The sequence below is a fragment of the Podarcis filfolensis genome, assembly GCF_964270895.1.
Source record: "Podarcis filfolensis genome assembly, chromosome: 13".
Classification (NCBI taxonomy): domain Eukaryota; kingdom Metazoa; phylum Chordata; class Lepidosauria; order Squamata; family Lacertidae; genus Podarcis; species Podarcis filfolensis.
Window position 1 is genome coordinate 35,959,476 of NC_139615.1, and position 20,950 is coordinate 35,980,425.

A 20,950-nucleotide genomic window follows, 5' to 3' on the forward strand; every position below is an offset into this window, starting at 1 on the left:
AGGATGTAGCCCGTGGAGCAGGAATGGGGAATCGGTGGCCCGCCAAACACGTGGGATCCAGCTCACACCAGCCGTGGCAAAAATGGCTAATGGTGAGGTGCGATGGGCGCTCAGGTCAACAGGACTTTAGTGAACAGCATAGGTGTTCAAGGTGATCTATCCATGATCAACCTACACCTGAGGGATGGAGGACAGACCAAAGGAAGTCCTTCACAGGGCACACCACTGAACCTATCGCTTTAAGAGAGGATTGGACAAATTCATGAGTGGGCCCTAAAACACCTGTAACTTAAAACTTAATGGAAAGACTGACCCCTATCCTCAGGCAACAGTGTTTTGAGTCTCAACTTCTGTATTCTAATTCCTGAAGAAAAGAAAGGTATTTGTACTGCAAATAAAATCAAACTCGGGGCAGGTACTGTCCTTTGTTGCGATCTTTCTTTCAGAAGTTAAGAAAACTGAATACTGGGTTAAAGTAGGGACACGATTACTAGACTTTTGGAGATTTGAAGTGGAAAAACCTATCTGGAGCAAGGAATGGGGTTCCCAAAGTCTAAACCAGTTCCCCAAACTTGGGTCTCCTATTGTTTCTGGACTACAGTTCCCAATATCCCTGACCATTGGTCCTGCTAAGCTAGGGATGATGCGAGTTGTAGTCCAAAAACAGCTGGAGACCTGAGTTTGGGAAACCCTGGTCTAAACAGACTTAGATTGCTTTATTTAAGCCAGAGGTTGTGCGTTCGTTAGGCAGACACCGAGCCAACATGGGGGACCTCGTTGGGGGACAAACCTCTATGACATGGGAAATTTTTGGCTCTCCAGATGTTGCTGAACTAAAACTCGCAACTGCACCAAGGAGTTGTAGTTCAACATCTGGGTGGCCAAAGGTCCTGCCCCCTGCTCTAGAATTAAGAAGCCAGGTCTCCTGGATGTCTCTCATTTTCCAAACTGCTCGCTGCAAATGAACCAGCTTGGACAGATTTACTCTCCCCTGCCACCCCAAAAACAAGGAATAAAGCTGTACAGCAGGCATTTGATTTTTGCAAAGAAAAGTGTTTTTTGTCATTTTGTTTGTGTACACAGTATACAATGTGAGTTTTACATATTGAGAGAAAAAAACGTCTCAGACACTAATAATAAACAATAAAAATATATAGGAACATCCAATAATACAGAACACAAATCCCATTATCTCAGAACAATACCCTTGAGGCGCGAACAAGATACACAGAAATACACATCGTAAAAAAGGGGGCCTTCCAAGATCCAAATTTGGGGCGGGTGGGGGAGGAGGAGAAGTCTTTTCGTCACAGGAAGCTGTGGGGTGTGTTTGTGTGTGCGCGCGCACACACATTCTTAAACAACTCTGAGCTGGGCCCTTCCAATTCTGGTGCACAGGGTTTGGGCTGCTTGGCCCCTCCGTCCAGGGGGCAAACGCCTTAGCAAAATTTTGCATGAAATTGATGGTGCGAGTCTGTCGTTCCAGGAGGTATCGAGGCTCTGAATGTCCCTCGAAAACAAACCACGTGTATGTCCCCCCATCCCTTCGTTTCCCAAACCCCATGTTCAACTTACTAACCCCACCTCCACACACAGGTTCAAGCTACAGTCCGTCGCCTCTAAGGCCCAACAGCTATCAGTAAACCGGGTTTGTGAGGGGAAAAGGTGTTAAAAACTAAATTGCAAGCTTTTAAAATATCCAAAAGGAAGCCAGTCAACCCTCTTCCCCCTTTAAAAACACTCCATTCTGAGTGGAGCTCATGTACACCAAGTTCCACCCCCCTCCATGCACTCTCACAATCACACTTGCCAACCTCTACTCATCCACAATAAATAATTAAGGGGAAAGGGTAGGATCCAGGGGGCTGTGGAGAGTTGTGTATATATAAGGGACCCTGATCTAACACAGCCAGATGGGCCCCCAGCACATTTCTGTGCTGTCCAGAAACTTAACTGAAGAAGCTCTGCTGGGGCAATGGGACCAAGCCCTCTTCTGAGGTGGGATCTGTTTTCTCCTCCATCCTAGAGTACCTTTTTGCACTTCCTCCATGGGAAGTGTGTGGGAACCATGATTTTAAAAAATCAAACCGGTGGGTGGGTGCTTTCAGCAATGCTGGAATATGCAGCTGCCCCATATGGGGATCAAACCTGCAACCTTTTGACGGTAGAGAAAAGCAAAGAAGAAACAAAAACAGAACCGTGTGGAGACTGGGCTGGTACAGCGAAATCAGAAGTAGTCTCGGGGAGTGGGAATGAGGTAGACGTTGGTTGGGGGCGGGGGCGGGAATCTGATCTAGCAGGGGAATCTACGTGGAGATGTGAGATGGATCTGGGAGGTCACTAGGAAAACCTAAAGGAGAAAACATGCCGAGGTGGAAACTGGTTAACTGGCTGGGCTATGGGTGATAGATGAGAGAGGCTGGCTGAATGACCGGGCTGGGCTGCGAGCAGAAAGTGTGTGAAACAGGGCAAGGACCTAATTGTCTATCTAAAGAGAGTTTATTTTAGCATTTCAGCTCAGGGTTAGAGAGGGATCTTTGCTTAGGAGGCTGCGGGGTGGCGGGGACACAGAATCTCCCTTCCCCCTCAATAACAACAACAACAATAATGGTGATTAAAAATAATAATAATAACGACCTCCTAATGAAAAGTTTCAGTCCAAACCAAATAACGTCACAGCTACAGGTGAGGAGAGAGAGAAAGAGAGAGAGAGAGAGAAACTCCTGCGTATCGTTAAGTTCAAGTTAGTCAAATACAATATGATACATAGACTTTTTATCCTATACAGTATATACAGCTGAGGGGAGGGATGGGGAGCAGAATCCTGCCTTGTCAAACACCACGAGGAAGGGGGTGGAAGGGAATTATCCTTTCCTCAAAGGAGCTCAGTTCTAAGAAAAGCACAGAGGGACATAACTACGGCCTAGCGCACCCCTTTCCGTGATCCGTGTGAGGGCCAGTTGAGAAAGTCCGAACAGTCTTTTTTAAAAATGGGGGAAAGTGGAAGGGATGGGAAGGAGAGAGATGTAGGGAGCCTTGATACAGACAGGTTGCTATGGGGGTCACTGTGCCCCCCCCCCATTTACGGTTACCTATTCAGAAGGGTTATGGGTGGAGAGATGCTCCACACGTCCCAAAGAGCTAGAACCCCAAACTCGGCGGGCAAAAAGAAAAGAAGGGGGGAGAGTGGCTCGTGGCAGGTCCACCAGCAGCCATCGCCCCCCACGAAAATGGCTGAGTGAAGAAGGAAGGTGCTCCAGAGGCAGCCTGCGGGAGTGGGTTGGGGGGTGGCTCTTTGCAACCGTTTGGTTGGGAAGGGGCAACTTGGCAATAAATATTCCTGTTGGAAGCAATAACAGAGGCAATCGCTGTGTGTGTGTGAGAGTGGAGTACCTCTCCCTAGGCTCAACTCAAAGCAACAGTTTATTTGGCAGAGATGGGATGAGAGTTGTCTACGGGCAGGGAGAGGAAGTGGGGTCTCATTGCCTGGTCAGACTGTGGGTAAAAGGATCTGGGCACTGCGTTAAGGGTGGCCAAATACACCCCCTGCCACACACACACACTCGGCTTTCCCTCGGGAGAAGTTCCTGATGGACAAGATGCAGGACAGTACCCTGGACCCTCTTGTATGTGTTTATTCACGCTGCCCGCCAAAACACACGCGTCCCCATTCCCACCCCGTCACCCCGATGAAACCTACGGCTCCTGGATCCCATCCCCACAAGCTCCAGATCCCGGCACCAACACTCCTCTGACCTTCCTATCGGGGTCCTCCTACTCTCGGTCCCCACCAGAGCAGGGGGCGAGGCTGCTCCAATTAGACATTTATACATTTATATATAAATAATATTTCTCTGTACAGCCAGGGCAAAAGGGAAAGGGGGCTGTCCAGCCATCCGCTCCTTTTGATGAGAACCCTCCTCAACGTGTGCTCTCTGCCATCACAAACCTCCCGCGCACCCCACCACCAAAAAATAAAAATAAAAGAGGCGCGTCCCAGGTCCTGATTTTTTTTAAAAAAGAAATGAAAACCTGAAAAGGGAAGGGGTGGTGGTGGTGGTGATGGTAAGCTGAGTCTGAACTCGTTGCCTGTGATGGTACCCCTCGACTTTCCTCTCCCCACTTCCTGCTCTGGCTCTGCAGAGGGGCGGGCGTTAGGTAGCCCCTCCCGGGGCGTGGCTCCGGCGGCTGCGTCACGCACATTTGCTCTGTGCCTGAGTCAGCAACTCGCTGAAGGAGTCAAACAGTTTCTCCAGCCACGGCTGGTTGCGCATGCACTGCTGCACCACTTCTTCCTGGCCCAGGTCCTCGTCCTGACCCTCGATCGCCGTTGTCTGCAGAAGGAGAGCCCCACCCGCCCCCCAAGAGAAGGACAAAACGTTAGCTAAGAGGCTTCATTACGCACACACACACGTGGGCAGCACGGGACTCACGAAAACAAACGGATTCCGCAACCAGGCCAACCAAATTCTGCAATCCGAAGAAAGCGAAGTTGTGTTTCGTTTGTTTATAAAAATATTTATATAGCGCTGTGTCGTAAAAACGTAGCACAACGGTTTACAGCACCATAAAAACACAGTCAAGCTATAAAGTCATAAACAAGTTAGAAGCAAAAGGAAGTTGAAAGCAAACATCAAGAGACCGTTGTGTGCTCTTGACTGTCTGCATAGGCTTGGGGGAATAGAAAAGTTTTCAGCAAGCACTGAAAAGCTGGCATGGAAGGCACCCGTATGAGTTAAGCACCTTCATGCCATTCCCCACTCCCCACGCCCCTCAATAATTTCATAGAATCATAGAGTTGTAGAGTTGGAAGGGTCCCTGAGGCTCATCTACTTCAACCCCCTACAATGCACAAGTTCATTCTTGATTTGTTAGATACAGGAGTAGTACAAATGTAATGCAAACCACCCGTGGCAGATCCCTCTAGCCACTGGAAATCCTATCCTACCACCTCTCTGGCTTTTTAGATTTTACTAGGCCATGATCACAAAGTTACAAGGATATAATTGCAACAACAGGGACAATCAACTTTTTTTTCTAAAAATAGTAGCTGAATTCTGAACCCAATTCCAGGTTTTGCACCTCTATGATCTGCACACCCTGCAGTATATACATCATCCTCAGTATAAGAGTGAAAGCTCAAAGTTTTACCGTAAGGACTGAGGAGACATCTCGCGGTATCACCAACAATACTGTTGTCAACTAACACTGTTATGAGTTAAGACAGTGGGGAATTTTTTTTTTGGAATTCAGCCAGGTTCTCCTCATAGTAGAACCACTGAAATTAATGGACCTAATTTAGCTGTGTTCATTAATTTCAATGGGTCTAACTCTGAGTAAACCTTAACTGAATACCATGGATAAGTCAGTAGAGTATGAGACTCTTAATTTCAGGATTGTGGGTTTGAGTTCTACTTTGGGCAAAAAGTGTCCTGCACTGCAGCGGGTTGGAAAAGATGACCTTGGAAAAGATGACTGAGCCTTGCAATTTGATCTCTTTCTCCTCAATGCAAGGGACACCCAGCCTCTAAGAAGGCCAGCATACCCAAGGTATTCCAGAAAGCCCAGCTGCCACAAAAATCTGTTTTTTAAAAAATTAAGAAACAAGTTTCCAGTCACCTTGGTTGGCCGCTTCCCCCCCAAGAGCACCTGTCTCCCAGAGAATGCAGCAGCGTCTCTGTGCAACAACCTCCGGAATTATTTGTGCAAAGACGTGTTTTCATTGCGCCAAATAAGCACAGCCAAGACAGAGGAGTTTGTGCAGCCTGGATTTCACCTCAGACCTGCCCACTCCTCACTTCTTTACGGGGGTGGGGGGGTGTTCTATCCGTAGAAAAAAGGGATCCCAGGTGATGGAAGTAAAATGGTACGGTTCTTACTCACCTCATCCTTACAACGCAGAAATGTGTGGTACTTGTAGTGGTGAAGGGAATGGTACAGAGTGTAGAAAAAGGACTTCTCCACCTCCACACTGAATTCCTGTCAGCAATAAGGGTGAAGAAATAACGGAGAAATCACTTACAAGAAATCACGGCCCACTGCTCACAAGCTCCTCCATTTCACCTACCCAAAGTACCTCAGAATCATACCGTTCCCTCCCTAAATGTTTCACAATAATCAATAAGTCTGCCTGCCCTTGCTCATTACTATCTCTTCCCTCGCAGCCATGTCTTCCCCTTTTGCCTCTGCAAAGTTAATTTCTCCCTCCTGTTGCTATGGCATCTTCACCTCAGCGCCCGGAACTTCCTGCAGCAGTAAGTCAATGCAGTGCCCTCCGGTTGCTGTGGGACTCCAGTCAGTGTGGCGAATCGTCAGGGATGTCCCAGCAACTTTCTGAAGGGCTATCCCTCAGCCCAGAGGTTGCCAACCCATGATGCCTGCAAAGGCCTTCACCCTCTGGAAGGGACCCTAGACTCTGAGCTGTCTTAGAAAAGGAAAGTTTCTAGCCCCTCTCCTGGCACACACCACAGATCATAATCTGCTCCAAGGCTGCCTTCTTCCCCTCTCCTGCGATCTTGTTGTTCCCTCCCTACGATGGAAACGGCCTTCTTGTCTCTATGCCGAGCCGCCCACCACCCTTCCAGAACACCTTCCCTCCCACAAGGCCTGTCTTAGAAAAGGAAAGTTTCTAGCCCTCCTAGAAAGAAAGCTATGTTGCAAAATGTGCAAGTACACCCCCCTTTTAATAACAATTTATTAATTTTCCAAAAATAACAATACGGAAAAAAACAGGAAAAAAAATCATAACCAAATTAAACCATAAATTTTTAGTCGACTTCCCTCCACTTCCCCTCTTGTTTAAGCACGTACTTGTTTAAGCACGTCCATAAAACCTTATATACTTAACAACCCAATTTTAAAACCTTCTTCATCTTATTACAAGTGACTTTTAAAAGTTACACTGATGTAAAAATCTGTACACAAAGCTTAAAAAATATGCATTGAACAATTGCCGTTTTTTGTAATAATTTGTCCTGCATAGTTCAATAATTTATTTTGCCAATCTTCTTCTCTTTTATGTTCTTTGGCCGAGGATTCTTCCTTCCATAGGGGCTGGCTGGTCTTGGCCTGGCATCTAGTCTTGCATATCAGAACAAAGTCTTTCGTTCAAACAATCCATCGAGTCCTGTACATCTCAATATCATAACTTCATTTTTTTTAAAAAAATGTGCAAGTACCCTAATCAGTTTATGTGAAATTAGCCAGCCTGGCTTCTTCTGCCTTTCAGAGTCGTTAGCCAATGAGTGAAGTTAAGAGCTGTGATTGATAACTGAGCATCTTGGACGACAGGCAAGAGGAATTTCTGGGATCCTAAAGAGCTTCTTTTTACCGCCCTGCCACCCTCCCTCCCCACCTTTAAGAGCAATTTTCTTACTTCTCTCTAGTAGTCCTTTCTAGTAGTCCTTTCTAGTAGCCCTATCTTTTTACCTAGCAACCAGGATACATCTTTCCTGTGGTGGGTTCGTCCGAGATCATGCATTCCCTAGAAGTTGTTTTCTGAAAATACTACTTAACCGTAAGTGTGGCTATTAAAGAATCCCATCTCCCTTTGTTGCCCTCTCCTGGCACACACCACAGATCATAATCTGCTCCAAGGCTGCCTTCTTCCCCTCTCCTGTGATGTTGTTGCTCCCTCCCTATGATGGAAACGGCCTTCTTGTCTCTATGCCAAGCCGCCCACCACCCTTCCAGAACACCTTCCCTCCCACAAGGTCTGTTCTGAACTTCTTAACCCTCTCTTATCCTAGACAGCTGCTGTTGCTTCATTGAATTTCACCTTCTTTTCCTTCTGTTGCACATTTTTCTTAAGACTGCATGCTTCCCATGCAAAAAAGAAAAAAATGGCAAATGCAAAACGTGAAATATTGACAGAGTGGCTCAGGTGTGTCTGCTGCTGTGCAGGCACTCCTTAAAAATTCCTTGTATGGTTAACTTACAATACAAGGCCACACAGGCGTACTTCATAAGTCAGTCTCTCTGTTTTTAATGCAGCTTATTGCCAGGTAAGAGACGCGGGTGGCGCTGTGGGTTAAACCACAGAGCCTAGGGCTTGCCGATCAGAAGGTCGGTGGTTTGAATCCCCGCCACGGGGTGAGCTCCCGTTGCTCGGTCCCTGCTCCTGCCAACCTAGCAGTTTGAAAGCACGTCAAAGTGCAAGTAGATCAATAGGTACCATTCCGGCGTTTCTGTGCACTGCTCTGGTTCGCCAGAAGCGGCTTAGTCATGCTGGCCACATGACCCGGAAGCTGTACGCTGGCTCCCTCGGCCAATAAAACGAGATGAGCGCCGCAACCCCAGAGTCGGCCACGACTGGACCTAATGGTCAGGGGTCCCTTTACCTTTACTGCCAGGTAAGCGGGTGCTGGATAGCAGTCTAGGCTTTGTTTTAAGGTTTTGTGCCTTTAACAGCTGTACCTCCACAATCAGGCCTAGCAGGACATGGCTAGCGGTGGGAAACAGCAGCGGTGACAATATTGTGTTATGTCACACACCCCTTGGCAGCCATGTTGCAGTACTCCATGGTGGCCGTTTTGTGAATGGCACCCTCAGCAATCACACAAAATTAGGAATGTGGCTACTGGTCCGAAAAGGCTGGCGATAGCTGCCTTAGCTTACAGATAGTCAATATTCAAGATTCTCCACCTCCCTAGCCCTGACCGAGGCCTGAAATGAGTAGAATGACAAGGGAATTAAATAGCAGAACTAAAAAGGTGGTTTGATAGGATGTACTATTTCAGACTGGAGTGGGGGGTGACATCAAATTTCCTTTGGAACTCTCTCCTGTTATTTATTGGGAAGCTTCTGCTGAGGACTTTCCTCTTTCAACAAAACTTTCAAGCAGTTGTTTTTGTTACTTCAGTTTGTATCTGTACTGGATTTCAAACTGCTTCTATTTATGCAATTGGGGCAACAGTTCTTACATATGCAATTGCTTTATACATATTTTCATTGTACTGTGAAATTGCCTTGAGATGCTTCATAGGAAGAGATTAATGAATTTAATTGACAATAATATTCAAACCCCTCCCAACGTTTCAAAAATGAAACAATTCCCTGCAAGTGGAAAGGCAGTGGGGGTGAACTAGAATCCTGTTTCCCTAATTAGTTATTTTACCTGCAGGGAATTTTCTTATGAAGGGAAATATTCCAACAATATGATCTCTGCCTGCCATCTGAAGTGGTGAAATCCCGCTTATCCTCTTCCATGTGTCCATCAGCCCCTTGCTTCCTCACTCACCCCCCTTTATTCCCCTCTCCTGGCACACACCACAGATCATAATCTGCTCCAAGGCTGCCTTCTTCCCCTCTCCTGCAATCTTGTTGCTCCCTCCCTACGATGGAAACGGCCTTCTTGTCTCTATGCCAAGCCGCCCACCACCCTTCCAGAACACCTTCCCTCCCACAAGGCCTGTTCTGAACTTCTTAACCCTCTCTTATCCTTGACAGCTGCTGTTGCTTCATTGAATTTCACCTACTTTTCCTTCCTTTGCCCATTTTTCTTAAGACTGCATGCTTCCCATGCAAAAAAGAATAAAGAAAAAAAATGAGAGCTTTCCCACAGACTTCTGGCTGGTGATGGTGAGAACAGGACTGATCAGGCAGCCTTATCTTAGGTTCTTATGATCATACTACTTTTGCAGGCAGCAAAGAGCAGAAAACGACAACAGCAGCAAGAGACCCAACAGGCATTCTTGTGGCCGAAACCAAGAACGAGAACGGTGAGGAAGAACTATATTCAAGTTTGCAAAAACCCCTTATTTATTTTTCAAAACTGAAAGTGGTGAGTTCTGAACATTTGCTCCCTTGAGAATGTTTTAATTCCTCAGAGCCGGAAATGCGAGATACAGACTAAATGAGAAATTCCTTAGAGTTCTGTGGTTTGAAGATGCAGTGCTCAACGGTTCTCATTTCCAAAATAAAAATATAAATATGTTTTAACACACTGTGGGTTCCTGGTGTGTAATCAAAATAGCATATTTTAGAAATTTTCATGCCTCTTTTCTTCCAAATACAAGCACTGCAGCACAGGATGTGGATGCTATTAATTTTGTTAACACAGTCTGCTTGCATCCAAGAAAAAGAGTGGTAAGAAGAGGGAGGATTTTGTCTGCTCCTTAGTTTGGAGTGAGCTCCCCTGGGTACATTTCGCAGGGGAGAAATGGCTGCAGGATTTCCCCTAAAATATGTACACTGAATCAGGATGGTGCACTCACTTTTGTGCACATGCAGCTACAGAGGAAAACAGACTTAGCCTGTTTGTCCATCCCTAGGCTGAGATGCATGCCATGCTCTGAATTTTTACTACACAAAGGCATGAGGAACTAGAGACCCACCACCATCATTGCTTGCTGGTTAGAAGAAGGGAGTCTCCTGTAGCCTGGGCAGCTGAAGACTGGCATGCTGGTGGTTTAAAATTCCATTGTGGTGGAATTCCTGATGGAAGGCAAGCCATCACACTGTCAGCTTTGCTGAGCTGTGCACCGCTGGGGTGGGGTTGGTGTGAAGACGTAACAACAGGTCTTTGGGAAGGACTTTGCACTTCACACCTTTGTGCTCCACTACAGAGCTGACCCGCTTGTATAAAGCAAAGGCCTCCTTTGGGAGATGGGCGCCATAAAAAGTTCTGTTAAAATGCTAAGAAGGTGTCCCAGAGTGAGCACCGTCCGGGCACAGAACCTCTTTTGGGGCACCCCTTGCCCAACTGGCTTGCTTGATTAAACAAGAAAGAAAAGTCAACACTCTCCATTTCCATTTTGTTCACTGGTGGGAGCATAGGACCCTCTCATATGCTAAAATGGGAGGTTTTCTCTCCCTCCCCTCAATTCCAGTTAGGGCCTTTAGGGATTGTGCTTCTGCACTTCCTGGTTTCCCTCTTTTGTCTCTTGCATAAGCCACTGCACGGTTTCCATTCAGAGTTTTCTGTCCATGCCTTCAGACACAGGAAGGAAGAGCGACTGATGAGAGATTGCACTCCAAGCACTGGGCTGCTGCATTTTGGGGAGGGTGCTGAAAAATCTTCATTAGACATCCCTAGCACTCTACATAACAGAACTACCATACCCAAGTAACAGGAGAGCAAGAAAGCTGGGGAGCAAAAGAGAAAGAGAGGCAGACAGAGACCATGGCATGGCTTTAAACAGCGTCAATATTCTCTTCTCTTGGATGAATATTTGAACTGTTAAGACTTTTCTTGGAAGTTATAATTCTATTGCTATTAATCTAATTCTATTATTAATTCTAATTCTATTATTCTAGAGGAAACAGACCACAACCCCCTGGCTTAATGTTTTGTCTGAACCAGGGATAATGACTTGTTCCACTCCCAACAAACCACAATTTGTAGCCTAGGTTTGCTCCATACGTACTACTTGTGATTTGCTAGGAGTGACATGAACCACGTTCCCTGGTTTGGGCCTAACGTTAAGCCAGTAGTTGTAGTTTGCCTCCTGCAAGCTGGGAGGAGCAGAGTGATTCATTCGGGCACAGTAAGCTATGGTTTACATTTTACCATGGCACGCAAACGTGGCTAATATGCTGCAGTTGGTAGAGATTCAGACTAGGAGTGGGGAGAGCCAGGTTCACATCCTCGTTCAGCTATGAAGCTCTCCCTGGGTGACCTTGAGCCTGCCTCTCTCTCTCTCCCACTCAAAAAAACAGCATCTAGAACCGTACTCAGTGTTGATCAGTTTGCTGCAGGTCCTTGATTCCATCTTGGCTCCCACCTACCTGCTGTTTGGATACATTCTTCTTGAGTTTGTTGAGTGTCTTGCGGTTGTAAGGTTCGCCCCCTAGGCGCAACTTGACTGTGGTGTCGCACGTGTCGGTGTGGAGTTGGGGGAACGTGTGGAGAGCCTCCTGGATGATGGACAAAAATATTCACTGTGAGACAGCAGATTTCACATAACCTGTGGCTGTCGGACTGACCTCCTGTGTCAAAAAGGGCCAGAGGTAGTTTATGTGGTATAGTGCTAAAAATGTAATTAGGAACTATGAGCCTCTGTATTGAGTAAGATACCAATATGACATAACAGTATCTCAGGCCATGTTGCTAAATGAAAAGTCTGGTGTCATTACTTTCACGTTTTATTTCTTTATTTTTAATTTTTATGATGCTTAGTAATGCTGGTTGAGGATTAACAAATGCTGATTATATACGGATATTCCCTGACTTTACTTCACTTTCACTCCTAAGGGGTCAACAACAACTTTATAAGCTCCTCAATGGCATCAATGAACTCAGAAATTTGGGGAACCATCACCTAAGCCACGGTCGCACGACAAATCTTCCGGACTTCACTCTCTCATGGTTGTTGTGAAGGTAAATTGGAAGGAAGTATCCAAGACAGGCCTTAGCAATAGAGAAAACTATGTATCTAAAATAGGCATTTCTACACAATGCTATCTCATTTTCCACTTGCCCCATTTCCATACCTGTAGCGATGGATTAAGAGATACTCTCTTCAGCACCTTTTTCTTGTGATCGTTCAATATCCCATCAATCTTTCGCATGGGCGGAAGATAAAGTTCATCTGCGGGAGGATTGACAAAAGAGATTTTAAGCATCACACACAGTGTCCTTGGTGGGTATTTCAGTGGTCACTTTTGGCCCCCAGTTATGGAGCACTCCTTGCGGAAGCTTGCCTGACATCCACAGTGTGTTCTTTCCAGCATCCAAGACTTTTCTAACCTCCCAGGGCTTTAAAAACCATGTTTTGGTTGGTGTTTCCTTAAAGCAAATGAATCATCTCAATGTGTAGCTCTTGTAGTTTTCCTCGCTGCTCTTGGGTCACGTTTTTAACTCCTATGATTTATATGACCCTTTGCCCAAAGATAGTGACTACAACTCCCATTAGCCCCAGCCAGCACATGCTTGGGAAAGGCCAATTTATATTTTAATTTGGTTGCAGCTTTGTAAATCAGGATGGGGAGATAGTGGCTTGGATTTCAAATTTATCGTGGGCTCTTATCATACACTGGTAAAAAATGCAAAAAGGGCCTTTACACTCGCCAGAACTCGGCTCTGCCCTCGCCGGCCCTGGAAGGAGCTTTTAAAAAAGTTCCATACACTCAGAGACTTTGCACCTGTTCATTGGGGGAGATAGGAAGCTCAGAGCACTTGTTCTTTAGACATCCCTTTTATGAAGAGGCACATAGTATAAGACCACTGATCCCCTAATGGTGAGGCTCGCTGACCTCCCGGAAAAGCAAAAATTTGACCTTTGCCTGTTAGGCAAAGATCAGAAGATGACCCTGATGGTTGCCAGATTCTGTGTACAGATCTGTAGGCGCAGACCATCTCCTGACTCAAGCTAGTCCGTTAAGAAAATCCCCAAACACGGTTCCATGGATGACTCTGGGTCAGCTCCCTGCGGTAGTTTATCTTAAAGTTTTAAGTGTCTATATGCTAATCGCATTTATAAATTTTCAATTTATTGCTGTACATTGTTTTAATTGTTTGTTTTCCTTCTGTGACTGTATCCCCAAGTGTGTTATATAAGCTGATCTCCAACTGTAATAAATTATCTATCTCTACACTGGTATACTTTAAAATGTTACTGTGGTTTTCACTAAGTAATTTTTCTAGGCCCTTAACAAGTATCGAACACAAACAAACCTGTGACTAAAGCCAGAAATGTCTAGCATTTTGCACTAAGGGGATCCAATTTTCTGCAGCCAGAATTCTGCGGAGAAGGGGAAGTCACAGAGAAATATTTAAAATGCCGCATTTGCTTTCTGATGGTGCAAGAACTCCTGGGCAGGATCTGACTTCCTTGAAAGGAGCTTCCTGTGCTACACATTAATAAGAGAATCATTTCACTTTAAGGAAAACGCCAACCATATTCAACTGTCTCTTCTTGTCCTCTGGTATTTAGTGCTTTGATTCCTCTGAGAAGCTGTGGCAACATATCTCTCCTTTCCAGCCCCAGAGAAGCATAAGGCTTTAACCTGCAAGAGGTCAAAGCTGTGATTAAACTGTGCAACAGCTTTGGATTGAAGCACAGGCCTGGTAGCCAGAGGCGACATGGAAATTTAATGTGAGGGAGTGAGGTGGTAGATGAGGAGTGATCTCTCTGTTCCGCCTCTGCGCCTACCAAAGGGAGCAATTTCTGCATTTTGAGTGGCCATGCTAATTGTTCATTTGCTCAGGCAGAATTTGGTGGGAAAGTGGCATGCAAACAAATATCTATAATAAACAAATAATAATAATAACAAACAACAATTTGCAAACAAATAATAATAATAAATTATTGTTATCTGATGATGATGACGGTGGTGCAAGAAGGCTGGCAAAGGAGGGGAGCCACTGTCAGTATGATTTACAAACTCCTCCAGATAGCGTCTGCATGAAGTCCCCACACCTCTCACCCTCACAGTCAAGAGAGGACTAGCAGAGTAACCAACCAAACCCCAAGTGCCAATTTCCAAATGCCACCTCCTTTCTCCAGCACCATCTACCGTATTTTTCGCCCTATAGGACGCACTTTTTCCCCTCCAAAAATGAAGGGGAAATCTGGGTGCGTCCTATGGGGCGAATGCAGGCTTTTGCTGAAGCTTGGAGAGTGAGAGGGGTCGGTGCGCACCGACCCCTCTCGCTCTCCAGGCTTCAGGAACACATCCGCAGCCTAGGCAGCCCTGCGGGAGGTCCCGCAGGGATGTCTAGGCTGCGGATAGCAGCCTGCTTCCCGGAGCATCGGGCGCGCTGAAAGCAGAGCGCCCGGCGCTTCGGGAACACATCCGCAGCCTAGGCAGCCCTGCGGGAGTTCCCCGCAGGGCTCCCCACGCTGCGGATAGCAGCCTGCCACCCGGCGCGAGGGGCGCCCTGAAGCAGAGTGCCCCGCGCGCCGGACAGACATCGGCCAGCCCCACAAGCTCGGGGGACAGCAGGGAGGCGCAGAGCTGCCATCCCGCTGTTCCTCAACCTGGTTCGGTTTCTCTGACCTGCTTTTGGGTGGGAAATAAAGGGAAATTTTTTTTCCTTTATTTCCCCCCAGAAAAACCAGGTGCGTCCTATGGGACGGAGCATCCTATGGGAAGAAAAATACGGTATTCTTTGTGAAACACATTCGCAAGGAAACTACATTACAAATACTAACAGCCACCTTCCTCCTGCATAAAAATGCAGAGGTGCTGGAGGATGAACAGAGCCCTCAGTCCCCTTCTCATGAAGCCCCAGCAGGCTAGTAAAACATTTTACGTGGACTAGTACATTTTGTGGACTTGTTTACAAGGCTGCTGCGCAGTGTGAAATCTGGCATCTTTATGCAGTATTTTAAAACCATTATTTACTTGTTATTATTTATTTACAAAAAAAATGCTTATTGTTTGTTTGTTTATAAAGAGTAACCTCACTGCAATGCAACACCCAAGGCAGCTCATGAGATGCGGAGGCTCTTGAGTCAATTCTACAACAGTAAACCTATTAAAACAACAACAACCTACGAAGGTATCAGCTAAGTAGCTGGCCTAGGCCTTAAAACAGTGGCTTCCAAACTCCACCCGCCACCTCCACCCACCACCTTGAAAATTGCTGGTGGACACACACCACCCGTTGTAGCAATTGCAATTCTTAATGGTATTCTTATTGGCCTTTTAATTTATTACACTGTATTTTGCTGTACTGCAGTTTGCATTCTTCACAGACAGGCCGCAGGCAGTGTTCGAAACTCCCATTGCCCTAGGCACATTTTGCAACAGGGAATTTCATTAGGGTGAGCAGTTTCTGAATCCTGGGTGCAGTACTGCGCCTACGATTTCAGATTAAAGCTGCAGAGTGGAAGGAAAGAAGGACCTTTTTCTGCCTCCCCACTTCCAGCTACTCTCTGAAGACTGGAGAAGAGACCTTCTTAGGAATATTAGGGGGGTGGGCAGGAGAAGGACTAGATCATATGAAAAATGAACATAATCTTTTAGCTTGCAGGACAAGGATACCCACACAACCCTGAAGGTGGCTAGGTTCCTAGTTGCAGTCCTTTCCCAAAAGCGACGCCAAGGAGCACTACAAGCAAATTAAGGCGTAGTATGCCTTTCCATTTTATAGTATTTTATTGTTATAGTGGTGTTTTAGCAATTGCTTTTTTCCCCCCCCTACGGCACAAGCTGTTATTTATGTGTTGTTTTTACCTGTATGGGCCTATGGCCGAAATAAATGAAATCTTTTAGCTGCAGTTCATTCATTTTCATATTCTTTTTATATATATAAAAAAGTGTGCATCGAGATTCCATTGTTGTACCCACAACCTAGGTTTAAGGTGCTGCAGGCCTCCTGAATGAAGCTGAAGGCAACACCACCATTTGCTAGCCCCTGCCTTAAAGCATTTAATGTTGAAAGAAGGGCAAACTTACAGCCTTTACTATGGCAACGAAGAAAAGGAAAGCCTATCATTCGGGCAGCTTCAGAGTTTTCCAAGCAAGCATCTCTACAGGGAGCAAAAGCCTCTGGACCTCCAAGAGGCCAACAATGACATAACAGAGATGGGCAGCTCAGCCCCGCTGGCAGAGAAAGGAAGCGCAGGGCTCCAGAGGTCTCCCAAGGCCTGGCCAATTTTGAGCAAATAAACCCTGCCATTTGTGGGGGCAGGCGACTGACCCGCAGGGCCGATCAATATACCACCATTCACGAATGCGCACCGTTTGTATCCTCAAGAGCTTGGATCATGTCTGGGTCGAGGGCAGTGCTGACCAACATTTCCACGTAGCTGCGGTACATCTCCTTCATGGCTCGCGTGTTCAGAATACGGCCCGTCGGCACACGCTCTAGATAGGAGAGGGAGCGTTAGCTTAGCATTTATTTAAGGCACTAACATCCCGGGCTTTCCTAAAAACGTTCTGAGGCGGCTGACACAAAAAACGACACACGATGAAAGGGCAGGAAAACGTTACAAATAAAATAACGGAAGAGAGAACGCAGTCCAGCTATTATTCTGACTGGAGTGGAATTTTCCCTCAACCTGGCCCTTCAGATATTACTTTTTGTATTCATTTATTTATAACAGTATTTTAAAGTGGTTTTTTTTTCTGGGCAAGTCCATTTAGGGACAGGGGAATTCCTTCTTTTACTCCTCCCTCCTCACATCTAGGTCTTTGTAAGAATCTCCCTCAGTCTGGCTCCAGGGTCACTAGGAAGACACCAACACCAACACACACAATGTGCGGCTCTCTAAACCTTTAGCTCTTCAGACACCATTGGACTACAGCTTCCATCAGCCGCAGCAAGCGAGGTCAAGGGCTTGTGGGAGGTGTAGCTCAGCAACCTTCAAAAGGTTCCTCGCACCTGCTCTAAACCTTTGCAGTTTCATCGCACGTTATTTACAAGGCTCTTAACTTGGATCCAGGGAGAACTCAAGGACTGCTCAGTGCCTAATCTCCCTGCTTGATCACCAAGGTCACTGAGAGAGTTGTGGTTAGTTGTGCTCCCGGGTATTCAGTACTGTGGGCCCTTCCCTGCCAAACCTTCAGGCGCCTGGTGACGACCTTTATCTCAGCAAGTCTCTTAACATGCACTCTTCTGATTTTATGGCTGATTTAAACTGCTAAGATTTTAATTATGGAGACAAGCTGCTCAGTGATACAGCATCTGCCTTGCACGCAGCAGGTCCCAGATTCAATGCCTGACATTTCCAGGTAGGGTTGGGGAATGTCCCCAGCATGAAACCGTGCAGAGCTGCCACCAGTTAGTGTGGATAATACTCTGGAGCCAGTGTGTGGTGTATGGTTAGAGTGTTGGGACTGTGACCTGGGAGGCCGGAGTTCAAATCCCCACTCAGCCGAGAAGCTTGGGGCCATTCACCATCGCTTAGCCTATCCTACCCTACAGGGTTCTTGGGAGGATGAAATGGGGAGAAGGAGAACCATGTACACCACTTTCTGATCTTTGGAAGGAAAAGGCAGCATATAAATGTAATAAAGAAGGGAGATGTTCTCTCCTTTGTATCTATTTGAAAACTCATTGTACACTGCTTAGAAATTGCAGTGCTAAGTAAGTAAGTGGCAGCAAGTAAATAAGTAAGTACCATATATACTAAAGTACAGTGGTACCTTGGGTTACATACACTTCAGGTTACATACGCTTCAGGTTACAAACTCCGCTAACCCAGAAATAGTACCTTGGGTTAAGAACTTTGCTTCAGGATGAGAACAGAAATCGTGCTCTGGCGGCACGGCAGCAGCAGGAGGCCCCGTTAGCTAAAGTGGCGCTTCAGGTTAAGAACAGTTTCAGGTTAAGAACGGACCTCCGGAACGAATTAAGTACTAAACCCAAGGTACCACTGTATAAGCCGACCCTAATATAAGCTGAGGCATCTAATTTTACCACAAAAAACTGGGAAAACTTATTGACCCGAGTATAAGCCAGTTCACCACACCACAAACCTCCTGGTGGGCCGGAGTGTGTGCGCGCGCATGCACACATGGCAGAGGGTGCTGCTCTCTCTCCCCCCCCCCAGCCCCTCCTGTCCCCCTGCCACCTAGGGTGCTGCAAAGAGGCAGAGGCTGGTGGCGGCAGCGGCGGAGGAAGAACAAGCAGCCCAAAAGGGCTGCTATCAGGCTGCTTGTTCCTCCTCCGCTGCCAACAGCGGCAAAGGCGAAGGAGGAGGAAGGAGCAGCCCGAAAGGACCCTCACTAGAGCATAAGCCGAGGGGGGCTTTTTCAGCATTAAAAATGTGCTGAAAAAGTCAGCTTATACTCGAGTATATACGGTAAGTAAGTAAGTAAACAAACATCAGGCTGTCGTAGAAATTGGTTGGAAGGGACCCCGAGGACCATCTAGTCCAGTTTTTCCCAACTTTGGGTCTCCAGCTGTTTTTTTGGACTACAACTCCCACCATCCCTAGCTAGCAAGACCAGTGGTCAGGGATGATGGGAACTGTAGTCAAAAAACAGCTGGAGACCCAAGGTTGGGAAACAATGATCTAGTATAACCCCTTGCAATGGAGGAATATGCAGCTGATCCTTATGGGAATCGAACTTGCAACCTTGGTGTTATCAGCACCACACTCTAACCAACTGGGCAATCCTTCATGAATTTCTCTCTCTCCCTCTCCCTGAGCTTTCAAGTCAAAAGTCTCTCTCTTCAACTCTACCACGGAGAGTTTCTCCCCTCAAAAACTCTCCGTGGGCCCACAACTCACTTCAAGGACCGCCTCATCTTCCGGCACCAATGGATGCCGGGCTGCATCAGTCTACTCACCCTCCTCGCTCTGCTGGTCAGGGCTGGAATCTGAGTCAGAGGAGGACGCTGCCTCAGCAAGCCATTTTTTCCTCTTCTTGGGAGGGGGCTCAGCCTTCACCTTGGCTGGCTTAGGCTTGGGTTTCGACGCTCCGCCGGCTGGGGAAGCTTTTGTGGGGACGGGAACAGGGGGGTCAGTTTTCTCCGCCTTGGGGGGCTTTTCTACTTTGGCCACTTTTTCCGCCTTGGGGGGCTTTTCAGACTTCTCGACCTTGGGGGGCTTTTCCAGCTTCGGCGCTTTCTCGGCCTTGGGGGGCTTCTCGGCTTTGTCCGCTTTTTCGGCCTTGGGGGGCTTCTCGGCCTTGGGGGGCTTCTCGGGCTTCTCAGGCTTCTCGGCCTTCTCTGGGACTTCCAGCTTCTCAGGTTTCTCCACTTTGGGCAGCACCGGGGTCTTGGGGCCAGACGCCTTGGGCTGGCTCTGTCTCCTGCAACAGGACAGACATAGCCATGAGATCCAAATACAGGCTCTGCCTCAGGAGACAGGTTTGCTGAGGCATGTGTGTGTGTGTGTGTGTGTGTGTGTGTGTGTGTGTGTGTGTTGGGGTGCAAGGGAGGCTTTAAGGGGAAAAGGAGAAGTGGGGCGATGGAGGGCTGGGGAGCTGAGAGGACAAGGCCGGCCTTATATACTGTTAATTCTGTGAAAAAAAGGAGTGTTTGCTACCATCCAATTCACAGTTCAAGCTGGAGTCAAGAGGGGAACAGGCCGTGGCACAGAAAAACACAGGCTAGTGAGGAAGGCAGTCATGGTATACCCCAGGCATAGGCAAACTCGGCCCTCCAGATGTTTTGGGACTACAGCTCCCATCATCCCCAGCTAACAGGACCAGTGGTCAGGGAGGATGGGAATTGTAGTCTCAAAAATATCTGGAGGGCCGAGTTTGCCTATGCCTGGAATAGCTCGTTCCTTTGACAGGTGGAAGAGGCGTGGTACAGAGTCAGTTTCATGACTAGGCAGGTGAGAAAACAAAGAGGCTGGGCTCTTTGCTCCTTCAGGTGAGGAGCTAAATACTCTCCCGCGTGTCAGGTAAAATAACTGTAGAAATAGAGGGTGGCAGCGGAGGGGGAGGTAAAGGATCTGAGGAAAAATCTCCCCCAGGCATGTCACCTGAACAGTTTAATACAGGGAAGGGGTTTTTTGTGGGGAGGTGTGATTTTCAGCCATCGAACTCACAATTCTGGAAAAGGGGCACTTCACAAACTGGAATAAATCAACATGAGGAAGTGGCTCAAATGCTTTTTGGTGCTTTCCTGCGAGTGGAACTGGCCTCTCACATGGGAGACACCCCCCCCCACTTCCTGCTCCTTTACCTGACAGCTTGCAGGGGCCGGTGCCAAGGCTTCTTGGAGCAGACGCGGACGTAATCCTTCTTGTTGATGTTCTCCAAGAACTTAACGTAGAGGCGCTGGTACCGGTTCTTGGCATCGCCAAAATAGCCCAGATACTGAGGGGGGACAGGGAAGGAAGGAATTGAATATCAAAATGGGGGTGGCGGGGAGAGAATGTCTGCAACACAGCTCTTTCCCACCTCCAGAAATAATGAGGTGATACACAGCAGAAAAACCCAATCCTTCGCCCACGATATCAGTCAGTTCAAGCAGATTTACTTCCCTCAAGCACAAAAAAGTATGTCTGCCTCTAGCTTACCTCACACCCTTGAGGTGTATATTTTTAGGAACTGCCTTATTTTTATGAAGTTGTTTAATATTATTCTTACAGAGAAGTGT

At 47.0% G+C, this 20,950-nt stretch overlaps 1 protein-coding gene across 1 annotated transcript in view; it reads right to left on the reverse strand.

The window, feature by feature from the left end:
• Positions 1-1,032: 1,032 nt before the first annotated feature.
• Positions 1,033-20,950, reverse strand: part of PRR12 (proline rich 12) — a 46,992-nt gene continuing 27,074 nt past the window's right edge. Inside the window, exons 8-14 of the mRNA XM_083582315.1 lie at positions 20,534-20,667; positions 19,187-19,650; positions 16,630-16,755; positions 12,433-12,530; positions 11,728-11,856; positions 5,884-5,979; positions 1,033-4,334 (exon numbers count right to left, since the gene is read on the reverse strand). Of these exons, the coding sequence (XP_083438441.1) occupies positions 4,194-4,334; positions 5,884-5,979; positions 11,728-11,856; positions 12,433-12,530; positions 16,630-16,755; positions 19,187-19,650; positions 20,534-20,667 (1,188 nt within the window). The 3' untranslated portion in view covers positions 1,033-4,193. The remainder of the gene's footprint in view (positions 4,335-5,883; positions 5,980-11,727; positions 11,857-12,432; positions 12,531-16,629; positions 16,756-19,186; positions 19,651-20,533; positions 20,668-20,950) is intronic.